The 13,055-nt window shown below is 43.2% G+C and overlaps 1 protein-coding gene across 1 annotated transcript in view; it reads right to left on the minus strand.

The window, feature by feature from the left end:
* The window catches only part of smarcc2 (SWI/SNF related BAF chromatin remodeling complex subunit C2), a gene marked incomplete at its 3' end in the record, with an annotated part of 32,234 nt that continues 19,179 nt past the window's right edge, over positions 1 to 13,055 (minus strand). The window contains exons 19-26 of the mRNA XM_083972356.1: positions 12,183 to 12,441; positions 8,872 to 9,033; positions 7,528 to 7,589; positions 7,293 to 7,413; positions 5,522 to 5,685; positions 4,746 to 4,880; positions 1,894 to 2,356; positions 1 to 68 (exon numbers count right to left, since the gene is read on the minus strand). Of these exons, the coding sequence (XP_083828482.1) occupies positions 1 to 68; positions 1,894 to 2,356; positions 4,746 to 4,880; positions 5,522 to 5,685; positions 7,293 to 7,413; positions 7,528 to 7,589; positions 8,872 to 9,033; positions 12,183 to 12,441 (1,434 nt within the window). The remainder of the gene's footprint in view (positions 69 to 1,893; positions 2,357 to 4,745; positions 4,881 to 5,521; positions 5,686 to 7,292; positions 7,414 to 7,527; positions 7,590 to 8,871; positions 9,034 to 12,182; positions 12,442 to 13,055) is intronic.

Below are 13,055 nucleotides of genomic sequence, written 5' to 3' on the forward strand. Positions count from 1 at the left end.
TCACTGTGGAGGAGGAACCGGGGCCGCCGCCGGGTGGAGCGACTCCCCGGGGAGGGAGGGGCTGGGTTCTGTGAGGAGGAGGAGGAGAAGGTTCATGGTGTAAACTTAGAAAACACTGATTAAAGGGATACGCCAACACTTTTTCCCCCATGTCTTGCCTCACTCCCGAGTCCATGACCAGCAGATAGACACCATCCTTTCGACTGTGCGTGCAGTAACGAGGGAGATAGAGCCGTATCGCCGTAATTAGCTTAGCTCAAACACTGAAAGTGTATGGGTAGTGTTAGCCTGCCTCCACCTAAAGTCGCTAATTAGCTTAGCTCAAACGCTGGAAGTGTATAGGTAGCGTTAGCCTGCCTCCACCTAAAGTCGCTAACTAGCTTAGCTCAAATGCTGGAAGTGTATAGGTAGTGTTAGCCTGCCTCCACCTAAAGTCGCTAATTAGCTTAGCTCAAACACTGGAAGTGTATAGGTAGTGTTAGCCTGCCTCCACCTAAAGTCGCTAATTAGCTTAGCTCAAACACTGGAAGTGTATAGGTAGTGTTAGCCTGCCTCCACCTAAAGTCGCTAATTAGCTTAGCTCAAACGCTGTAAGTGTATAGGTAGTGTTAGCCTGCCTCCACCTAAAGTCGCTAATTAGCTTAGCTCAAACACTGGAAGTGTATGGGTAGTGTTAGCCTGCCTCCACCTAAAGTCGCTAATTAGCTTAGCTCAAACACTGGAAGTGTATGGGTAGTGTTAGCCTGCCTCCTCCTAAGGTCATCAGAGGAATTCTTCAGCAACTCTAAACAGAAACCGGCGGGCCGATCTTCGTCTCAGAGCTGACAAAACTCTCCGGTAAGGCATCTTGAGCGGTCAAATGCCGCTAACGGGACCAGATCGGTCAAAACGGAGGGTTCAAGCAAAGACGCTTTATTTTGGTTCAAGCTAGCTACATGGAGGGTAAATTAGCTTCCTATTTCAAAGTAAAAGCACTAATTCTATCGTCATGGTTTTCTGTATGTAAAGGGCAACGGGTGTTTTATTTTGTGAAAGTAACCGGAAGTGCGTTGGTCACAACGGCTAGCTTGAGTAGCGCCGAATTCGTCCAAACAAAATTGTAAACAGCTGGTATTTAGACAAATTAACGACACACTGCTGATCTAAACGGCTTCTTTCTCACCTAAACATGTTTGAAATGTGGATAAAGTGATATATTTACAGAGTTTAGAGCTAAAATGAAATCAGCTTCTGACTGCTGATTTCGGCTCGGGTAGGAGGCAGGCTAACACTACCCATACACTTCCAGTGTTTGAGCTAAGCTAATTAGCGACTTTAGGTAGGAGGCAGGCTAACACTACACATACACTTCCAGCGTTTGAGCTAAGCTAATTAACGACTTTAGGTAGGAGGCAGGCTAACACTACCTATACACTTCCAGCGTTTGAGCTAAGCTAATTAATGACTTTAGGTAGGAGGCAGGCTAACACTACCTATACACTCCCAGCGTTTGAGCTAAGCTAATTAGCGACTTTAGGTGGAGGCAGGCTAACACTACCTATACACTTCCAGCGTTTGAGCTAAGCTAATTAGCGACTTAAGGTGGAGGCAGGCTAACGCTACCTATACACTTCCAGCGTTTGAGCTAAGCTAATTAGCGACTTTAGGTGGAGGCAGGCTAACACTACCCATACACTTCCAGTGTTTGAGCTAAGCTAATTACGGCGATACGGCTCTATCTCCCTTGTTACTGCACGCACAGTCGAAAGGATGGTGTCTATCTGCTGGTCATGGACTCGACGCCTTAGGGTTAGGTGTCGTCACTGACTCTGCAACGATGTCATGCGTCTTTGTTACTTGTTCGTTATTTGAGTTTCATGTTGTGTTGTGTTAGATGCGGTGCCGGTGACTGACCGTGGAGGACGGGCGTGGTGCTGGAGCTGGAGTGCGTGGCTGCGGTCTGGCTCGCGGCGCCGGGCGGCGAGCTGTGAGCGCCGGCGGCCGGTTGGACCTCGGCGGGCGGGGCAGCGGAGGAGGAGGCCGGCGGCGCGGGGCTGGCGGCCGGCTGCGGCGCCGGCGTGCTGGGAGCCGGCTGATTGGGCGTCACGCTCTGGGCCGCGGGCGGGGCGGAGGGGGCCGAGGCTGCAGCAGCGGCGGCGGCGGCGGCTGCTGCTGCGGCGGCGGCTGCAGCAGCAGCAGCGGCGGCCGGCGTGGAGGAGTGAGCAGCTCCGGCGGCGGCCCCCGATCCGGCCTGGCTGTGCTGCTGCTGCTGGATCTGCTGGAAGTGCTGCTGACGAGCTCTCATCTCCGCGTACTTCAGCTGCTCCATGTGGAAGGACTGACGGTCGGCCAGCAGCTGCTGTCGCTGGTACTCCAGCTGCACACACACACACACACACACACACACACACACACACACACACACACACACACACACACACACACACACAGGAATACGTTAAAGGCAAGGGGGCAGTTGTCGGTTTGAGAAGTGAAGCTCACTTCTGCGTTCAAAAAACTGCAATCCCCTCGGATTCCTCTGGGGGCTGGTGTCAGAAGGGAGCAACTCTCCATAGACCCCCATGTTAAAATCGCCGACTTTACATCCTCAATAAACATGTTAAAAGCCTGGTGTCAGAACGTTTTTTTTTCTTAATCGATAGTTTCTACCCCCGCACACACTCTGAGGGGGGTGATTTTTTTTTAACTCTACTGTTTTACTGTTATTAGGTTAAAACTCTGGCCAATTAGGGCGCGGAAACGTTGAGACAGGTCCGAGCAGCTCCGTGGACAGCTGCTTCGAGGCCAGTGGGCGGGTTCTCGGCCGGCCAATCCAACATGGCGCTGTTCAGGCCGCCATATTGGAGTCACAAAAACGACTCCCCAAAACCAATGGGTGACGTCACGGACGCTACGGCCATGTTTTTACAGTCTATGGTTAAAGGTCATAGCTACAACTTTTTCATCAAAAGGATACATTTTTCAAAAATAATGCATCCACAGAATGTCTAGAGGGGTGCAGAATAAAAGTATTAATTTTACAGAATTTTTTAAAAATAGTATATTAATAATTGTTTAATAAATTTTGGCGGGTCCGAAATATGTAAATATTTACATCTGGTTACATTGGCAACGTCGGCATGGAATGGTCTCTGTGGCAACAGCATTAGAACGTTGATGTCATGTGTAACTGCTGTAACTGGAAACCAGTAAAACAGAAGGTTGGAGCGAGAGCTACTGGCCAGGAGGAATTAAACTTGTAGCTATCACCTTTAAAGTATTCACATTATATTTTCATGTTTAAGCACCGGTAGATTGGAACAACCTTCCTGCTAAAATCAGATCCACTTCCTCTCTTGGTGTCTTCAAGCTCTGTCTTCTCACCTCATGGTGGCCTACTGGCCTGTTCCTGTTTTCACTGAAGATGCTCTTTTTGATTTGTTGAATTGATAATTAAGCAACATCACACTGGAGGTCGTGCTGTTGTACCTTATATCAGCGCACGGGTGTGATTCAGTCGTAGATAATCACACCGTGCTGATATTCAGTACAACAGCACGACCTCCAGTGTGATGTTGCTTTTATACAACAGTGCTACGAGCGCATTTTATTAGTTAACAGACAGTAATAAGCTACAAGAGATTATGATTTGTTTGTTTATTTCATAATTTCTTTGGCTCAAAAAGTCCTTCTAGGACTTCTCTCAATATTAGAACGTCTCTGTTTGGCTCCACCAACACAAATAGTTCTGCTGCTGGAAGGGAGACAAGGCTGTTGCCAGGCAACACATAAACATTTCCTACTAGCTAGCTACAAGCTACAAGCTTTGAGCTGGTTCTGGTTCTGGCTCTGGTTCTGAGCCCGTGTCTGATTAGCACCGGAGCAACAGGACCAGCGTGAACAGAGAGTGAATACAGAGACGTTATCGATACCGTATTACATTTGTTTATCTGCTATGTAATCAATATAAACACAGTTGAAGCTACTGAGCTACGTGGCTAACAACAGCTAACGCTAATATCAAAACACATCGCCGTCAAAACGTAGTTGCCCCCGCGGCGATTTTTTTTTTTTTCCAGTCGGGTTTAGACTGAGAATTATCTCCAATTAGACGGACCACGTCCGGGTTTTAATGTTCAGGTCCGTTTATAACTGTAGCAGCAGAGAAACGGTTTAATGTTCAGGTCAGTGGTGTTATACTGTATATCAGCACTCATGGAACGTCTCTTGTCCAATCAAATTACTCAGAACTAGACAAAAAAAAAAAAAATCACCATTTGTCTTGTTTCTGGTTTTGTTTTGTTTTGTTTTGTTTTGTAACTACGTGAGTGTGTCTGTATGTACGTATGTACCGGTATGTATGTACAGTGTGAGTGGTGTGGTGTCAGGGTGTGTGTATGCATGTGTGCCTTTGGGTGTGCTGTGAAGTGTGTGTGTGTGTGTGTGCATTGGTGAGAGGTATGGTTGAATATGTACATTGCAGTGCCATGCAGCAGACTTGCCATCCCTTTTGCCTTGTTTTATTATGATGTTGAAAATTAATAAAAAATATATATAAAAAAAAAAAATTACTCAGAACTGGTCGGAACTAACTGTTGTGTAATAATCATTATCATGGGGAAAGCAAAATAACTGTCAAGTCCTGAAGGAGAAGGCTGTTCAACTTTATAAAAAAGAAAAAGGATATAAAAAGATACCCAAAGACTTGAGAATGGCGATCAGCAGAGTTCAAGCTCTCATACTGTAAAAGTGGAAATGGAACTCACAGCCTCCCTCTCTCGGTCCATGATGGTTTCCAGTTCTTCAAAGTGTCGCAGTTTGATCTCCAGCTTCTTCATCTGCGTTTCCACCAGCAGAGCCACCAGAGACTTGATCTTCCTCTCCTCCACCGCAGCCAGGTGCTGCAGAGAGATAGAGAGATGGAGAGACACAGAGAGAGACAGAGAGGCAGCAGGTGAAACCACTGTGAGCCAGGGCAGATGTGGAACAGCTGGATTAAACAGCTTCCATTTTGCATCATACTACTAACAGTCTACTAGGGGTGTAAGAATATTTCGATACACTGAAAAATCGCAATATTTAATTTTGTAATAGTGAATCAATTAGAGCCGCAACAATTAATTGACTAATCGCACAATAATCGATTATTAAATTAATCGTCAACTATTTTAAAAATCGAACCATCAGTTTGGTAGTTTTTTAAAGAAAAAAAGTCCAAATTCTCTGATTTCAGCTTCTTAAATGTGACTATTTCTGGTTTCTTTGCTCCTTTATGACAATAAACTGACAAAACAAGACATTTCAGGACGTCATCTTGTGATTTGGGAAACACTGATTGACATTTTTCAACTTTTTTTTTTACATTTTATTGACCAAACAACTAATTGATTAATCGTTTAAATAAAACAACAGATTAATCGATAATGATAATAAGAGACAGAGAGACAGAGAGACAGAGAGGCAGCAGGTGAAACCACTGTGAGCCAGAGCAGATGTGGAACAGCTGGATTAAACAGCTGTTCGGTGTACTAGTCGGTCTAACCTTGGCTTTGACGGCGGCGGCAGCGAGAGCCGAGGCGGCGGCCGTGGCCAGGTTCCCTTCTCCCACATCACGCTCCACCTTCGCCTTCCTCTCTCCCTCGCTCTCTCCTTCTCTCTGTCCTTCCTCCGCTCCCTCTTTTCCCTCCTTCTCCTTCTCCCCGTCGCCTGGAAGAACAAACACACACAACTAAATCTGAGGGCGGAGCTTCGTTTAAAAACATCGATATGTGTTTGTTTGTACAACATCATTTTGTTGGTTTTTGAATATTTTGTGATTTTGCCTTTTTATACCACATGAAAAAATGAGTTAGCAGCAATTAACCTGGAAACAATAATGCAGTAAAGACAAATTAATGCATTAAGGTAGAGCATACATACTGTACATACATTAGTATTTGTTTAAAGGGATAGTTCACCCAAAATTGAAATTTCACTCATTATCTCCTCCCCCTCATGTGGACTAAGGGCTGGGAGAAGTTTCAGAGTCCTCCGTGGCTTCTCTGAGTTACAGGGGGTCTCGGCGTAGCAGTGCATGTCCATAACCATAATTGAAGCCCCGAAATGCGAAATTGTCCCGAAAACAATTAAATAAGTCTATATTTCAAGCTTGTTTTGTAGCGGAAGCTTCTGGAAGCTCCTCTTCCCAGTTCGTCCAAATTTGACGAACCAGGAAGAGGAGCTTCGAGAAGCTTCAATACAAGACGGACATTACATACGTGCAGCATGGAGGTATTTGGATGTTTTTTGGTGTGTCTTTTTGTTACGAAGACAGTTGGTATCCATTTGCAACCGTCATATGGACATGCACTGCTACTCCGAGACCCCCTGTAACTCAGAGAAGCCACGGAGGACTCTGAAACTTCTCCCAGCCCTTAGTCCACATGAGGGGGAGGAGATCATGAGGGAAATTTCAATTTTGGGTGAACTATCCCTTTAAGACACTGATCAAAATATAGTGTTGATGTGGAAAAAATAACCAACTATGATGTTTTGTTATTATTTCTGTAAAACTGCATCCTAATGGACTAACTGTAGGAAAATAAATTATATCCTTCAATACTATAAAGGATTAACAGACTATAATAAATTAAACAAATAAATACATAATAAACATTGTGTTTTCTTAGATTTAAAAATGTCTGTAGTTGTTCTGTTTCTGTCTCACTGAGATTTCTCAGACTAGTTTGTCCAACAGCACATTTTTTATCTTCACCACCAAAATACAAGTCATATTTAGTATTTTAATGGTGATTAATCACAGAATAGTATTGCAATTAATCGCTCGACAGCTCTAATTTTTCTACAGAAATTGCTGAATATAATATAGCAAAGCCAACAGATGATTAATTGGTTAGCTGGTAAAATAATTAATGAAAAGTTGATAAGAGGGAGGATTTAATACGTTTCTATTTCTTTCTGCTCTTTTGCTTTTTGCTTTTGTTATGTCCCAATGTATGCATGCATGTTTGTATAATTGTATAATTGTGTTGTATTGCTTTCTAGTATATTGTTTTAACTTTCTACCTGTACAGCACTTTGACGACTTCGGTCATATTAAATGTGCTCTACAGATAAAATTTGACTTGACTTGACTTTTCAGACATGTTAGTACCGTATTTGTTTTGTGTAACTGTTGTTTCGACTATACGACTGTTTTGCCTTTTCTTTTGTTGTTTTATTAGTTTAGTTTAGTTTATTTGAACACTATATAGCTAAAACAATAGAATAGAATAATATGATGATAGTTATTTTCACATGTTTGACTCTCTTACCCATCTCTGACTCTGTCTTGTCGGCCTCTCTCTCTCCTTCAGGCTCTCTCCCTCTCTCGTCCTCCTTCTTCCCGTTCTCCGTCTGCTTCTCCTCCTCCTCCATCGCTCCGTCTTTGTTCTCCTGTAACACCACAACATCATCATCAACAACAACAACAACAACACAACATGTTCAGCTCTGCAGCTTCAGAAACATCACAAATGAGAAGAAACATGATCTGGATTTAGAACAAACCTTGGTCTCTCTCTTCTCTTCGCCTGATTGGCTCTCGTTCTTGTTCTCATCAGTGTTTTCATCTGCAGGACCAGAAAGGAAACACGTCAGGAGAAGCTGTTGAAATCTGACTCAGCACATTTTGCCTTTAGTTGACTCGTCGTTGAATCATGATCTCATTTGTGTCTTATTCCATCATTGAAAAGAGCGAAAACACCCAAATAAACACATTTAATTCTTCAGTCGGCAACAGGACCTTCTCCCTCACTTCTGAAGATTGAATGATGGGAATAAAGGCGTTATAAATAAACAGCATTACTGTACTTACGGCGCTACTTTTTTCAGTAACAACGAGTAATCAAAAAAGTTACTCTTTCCCCTGTTATAACCCTGTGACCGTTATTCATCGTAAACCAATCAGAGGCAGAGTAGGGTTGTGTTTGTTCACAAGGTCAACGAGGTCGAAGGGAGCTTTGTCCCACACAACGATGCAGGTAGTGTAGGTACAGTACAGTAAGTGCACAATGATAATAATAATGATTTATTCTATCAAGTGTCAATTTCATTCATTTATCATGTCCAATATTGAGTTTCATTAAATAAAGTTGAATTTAAAAGTTCAAATTTGACATATTTGAGCATTTTATTACAAAAGTAATGCAATAGTTACTTTTCCTGGTCATTAGTTACTTTTATAATGTAGTAACATGATGCTCACAAACAGATGTGAATGCAAACCGTACGTAGTAAAGGGAGGCCTACTTTAAATCCAGGTTAAAACGTTTCTCTTTCCATGTGCTTATGGCTGAGCTCTTTTTAAGAACTTTTAACTTTATCTATTTTCTTTTCTTCTACTTTTTTCTTCTTCTTTGCTCTTGCTTTTAACTCTATGTTTAATGTTTACACTTTTTTTAGTTTTTAAAAAATTGTTTGTTTTTATGCTGTTCTTTTTAAATGTTTTGTCTTTATGTGAAGCACATTGAGCTGCCTTGGTATCAAATGCGCTATTTAAATAAAGATGACTTGCCTTACTGATTAAATGCACACGTCATTCAACATTTTTTATTAACAGAAATTAATTAAGCCGATGTTTGTATCAAAATAGGCTTTATATAAATATGAATATATGAATTATTAGAAAACAAAGAAAGTCTATGTAAAATCAGATCCTCAGCAGCAGTGAGCTGAGCACCCCCATATAGTCAGAATGGTACGATCTGTTTTTTCAATAATCACATTTTGCGACGATTCGACGGAAAGATCGGCAGTCGAATCAGAAACAAATCAACAAATTGACTATTAATGTTGTGTGTGTGTGTGTGTGTGTGTGTGTGTGTGTGTGTGTGTGTGTGTGTGTGTCCTCACCAGGCCGCTCCCCCTCCTCCAGCCCGGTGCCAGCGATGCCGCTCCCCTCCAGTCCGTACAGGGGATCCTGGCGCCCGCTGACTCTCGCCGCCTCCTCCACCCGCCGCACGTGAGCCTCCACCAGCGCAGCAGGAACCTCCTCCTTCATCCGAGAGAACTCCTCTGAGGAGCAGCAAGGGTTCACAACCATCAACCAATCAATCAATTAATCAATCAATCAATAATTCAACGTCAAGGAATCTGATTGGTCGATAGTAATTAGAGAGAAAGTAACTCAGATGTTTAATATTAATTATTGGATCATGTAGAGTTCCCAAAGTCCCACAACAAACGTTCACATCAGAGTTTAATTTTGTTAGTTTTCTAGGGAAGCGTATTGCATTCACAGATTTCAAAATCCCGTGAGAAGCTCCCACCTGCAAGTAACATAAGGACTGATTTCAAAATAAAAGTGACTCTCTCTCTCTGAGAAGGAGTTCTGTAATAACAGGTCGTTTCCTTTCAATACAAATCTGAATTTACTGGGAACACAGTGAAAATAAGACTGTATTTTTTGTGGAGCATATCCATGGATGTATGTTAAGCAATGTAAAAGAAAGCGCCTTTACTCATTGTGTTATGAGTAGTACTTTTATTTTGAAGGCGCTCCCTGATGTGACGTGTGTAGCTTGCCCCGGGAAAAGTTTGTTAAAGCTTGTGTTGGAGCCGTCAGTCTGGAAAATAAAGCAATGGTGGAACCTGAACCAAAGTGTAGTTTGAATAAAAATCCTTAACAATGTGTCTCATGGATCTAAGATGTAGTGGAGGCTTGACTGCAGCAGTTAAACGTTACTTGCAGGTGGGAGATTGTTGCGGGATTTTTAAATCTCGTTAAGTCAGAAAAATATTACCACGAAAAACAGAAAAAAATAAGTCAGAAAAACAGAAATAATTACCCCGAAAAACAAACCAAAAAATAAATTACTCAAGTGAATGCAATACGCTTCCGTAGTTTTCTCAGATTGATCAGTTATTGATTATTACGCCTGATTCAGGAAGTAAAACTTCTAAACCTACCGAGGAAACTTCTCACGTTTTTCTGAAAGAAGACAGAAGCTGTGAGCTCGTTCCAGCATTTATTCATAAAATCTCTGTTTTGTTTTTTTTAAAGGGATACGCCAAAAAAAATTTTTTTCACCGGCACCGCATCTAACACAACACAACATGAAACTCAAATAAATAACGCACAGGGAACAAAGACGCATGACGTCGTTGTAGAGTCAGTGACGACAGGAAACGGCTTTAGTTTAATTTTAATGGGATACGCCAACATTTTTTTTTTTTCCGTGTCTTGCCTCACTCCTGAGTCCATGACCAGCAGATAGACACCATCCTTTCGACTGTGCGTGCAGTAACAAGGGAGATAGAGCCGTATCGCCGTAATTAGCTTAGCTCAAACACTGGAAGTGTATGGGTAGTGTTAGCCTGCCTCCACCTAAAGTCGCTAATTAGCTTAGCTCAAACACTGGAAGTGTATGGGTAGTGTTAGCCTGCCTCCACCTAAAGTCACTAATTAGCTTAGCTCAAACACTGGAAGTGTATGGGTAGTGTTAGCCTGCCTCCACCTAAAGTCGCTAATTAGCTTAGCTCAAACACTGGAAGTGTATGGGTAGTGTTAGCCTGCCTCCACCTAAAGTCATCAGAGAAACTCTTCAGCAACTCTAAAGGGAAACCGGCGGGCTGATCTTCGTCTCAGAGCTGACAAAACTCTCCGGTAAGGCATCTTGAGCAGTCAAATGCCGCTAACGGGACGAGATCGGTCAAAACGGAGGGTTCAAGCAAAGACGCTTTATTTTGGTTCAAGCTAGCTACATCGAGGGCAGGTTAGCTTCCTATTTCAAAGTAAAAGCACAAATTCTATCGTCATGGTTTTCTGTATGTAAAGGGCAACGGGTGTTTTATTTTGTGAAAGTAACCGGAAGTGCGTTGGTCACAACAGCTAGCTTGAGTAGCGCCAAATTCGTCCGAACAAAATTGTAAACAGCTGGTATTTAGACAAATTAACGACACACTGCTGATCTAAACGGCTACTTTCTCACCTAAACATGTTTGAAATGTCAATAAAGTGATATATTTACAGAGTTTAGAGCTAAAATGAAATCAGCTTCTGACTGCTGATTTCAGCTCAGGTAGGAGGCAGGCTAACACTACCCATACACTTCCAGTGTTTGAGCTAAGCTAATTAGCTACTTTAGGTGGAGGCAGGCTAACACTACCCATACACTTCCAGTGTTTGAGCTAAGCTAATTAGCGACTTTAGGTGGAGGCAGGCTAACACTACCCATACACTTCCAGTGTTTGAGCTAAGCTAATTAGCGACTTTAGGTGGAGGCAGGCTAACACTACCCATACACTTCCAGTGTTTGAGCTAAGCTAATTAGCGACTTTAGGTGGAGGCAGGCTAACACTACCCATACACTTCCAGTGTTTGAGCTAAGCTAATTAGCGACTTTAGGTGGAGGCAGGCTAACACTACCCATACACTTCCAGCGTTTGAGCTAAGCTAATTAGCGACTTTAGGTGGAGGCAGGCTAACACTACCTATACACTTCCAGTGTTTGAGCTAAGCTAATTACGGGCGATACGGCTCTATCTCCCTTGTTACTGCACGCTAGGGCTGTCAGTTTTTAGAAAAATGAGGTTCGAACGATTATTGAATGACCCGTAATTCGTTCGGATATATTCGAATATTACCCCCCCCCCGCAGCGCCACCGCCGCAGCACACACAGTCGCGGTGTTTTATTTTGAAAATTGACCGGATACTCTCGTTGTTTCATGTTTGACTTCCTGCCCAGCTTGACGCGATTGCTCGCGGCTCTCACACAAAATAGACCAGACGCTGCACGGCGCGAGCCGGCCGCGGAGGTGCACGCCGCGACACCACACCAGCGGTTAATATGGGCACAGAAAGTAAACTGGCTCCGTTTCTCGGCTCTTCGCGGCCCTTCCGCGTCCGGTGGACATTCCGCGGCGCTATACAGGCACTGGGCACTGCAGCCAAAGACGGTAAATAGAGTATCTTTGCTGCAGCCTGCATATCGAGCAGGTCATTACTGCTCGAATACGAACTTTTCCTCCCACAATCGAACGAATATTCGAATGTCGAATAAAAAGTGACAGCCCTACTGCACGCACAGTCGAAAGGATGGTGTCAATCTGCTGGTCATGGACTCCGGATTGAGGCAAGACACGAAGAACAAAAAATGTTGGCGTATCCCTTTAGAGCATCTCTACAGCAGCGACTTTTCAAAATAAAAGACTTCCCCCTCACCCAGAGCAGACTTGGCGGCGGCCGAGGCCACGCGCGGGTCGACCACGGAGGCGAGGAAGGCCACGGAGCTCATGACGGGGTTTCCTGCCTGGCTGAAGGGGATCGGCTGGTAGGCCAGCGGCCCGAGGGTCGACGAGCTCTCCTCCAGGTACGGGTCCTCGATCGGCAGCCGCAGGAAGTGAAGGATGCACTCGTCCTGCGTGCGGCTGCCCACGTGTTCCGACACTTTGTTCCAGTCGTCCTTGTACATCTCCAAACCCTGAGGAAACGGCGCGGCAGCGTTTAGCTCCAGCGTTTGTTTGTTGTTTTTTAATTAAAGCAGTGGTTCCCAACCTTTTTCTTAAGGGACCCATATTTTTACTTTTAATAAAATAAAATAACGATCATCATAACTTCTTTTACATGAAATACTTAATTATATTTCAGTAATTTAATAACAGCATGGAACAAACAGTCAGGAGAACCTGTGTATATATGTTGTAATTTTACACAGGTTTTTTCTCATTGTGCATTTAAATATGCGCATATTTCCCTGCTGTATATTATATATTTAATGTTTTAAAACTGTTGATATTCAATCATCTATTGATATAGACCTATCGGAGTTGATGAGCTTTCAGGACATTCTTCACTTTGACCTCACAGTGAAGTCAGATCTGGGGTTATATTCATGTAACATAACTTCAGTGTTTGGGGTGATGAGTGAGATGCTGGTTTTGGTAACTTGTAAAGAAGCATACTGAACATAATGTAGCATGCTAGCCAGTAGGCCTATTTGATTAAACAAGTTGATGTATCAGCCAATGCTAAACTGAAATATTGTGTTTGTATTTTTTATTAATTCAATCACTCAGCTCATACTCGCTACAGATG

The sequence above is a fragment of the Trachurus trachurus genome (genome assembly GCF_905171665.1).
Source record: "Trachurus trachurus genome assembly, chromosome: 5".
Lineage (NCBI taxonomy): Eukaryota > Metazoa > Chordata > Actinopteri > Carangiformes > Carangidae > Trachurus > Trachurus trachurus.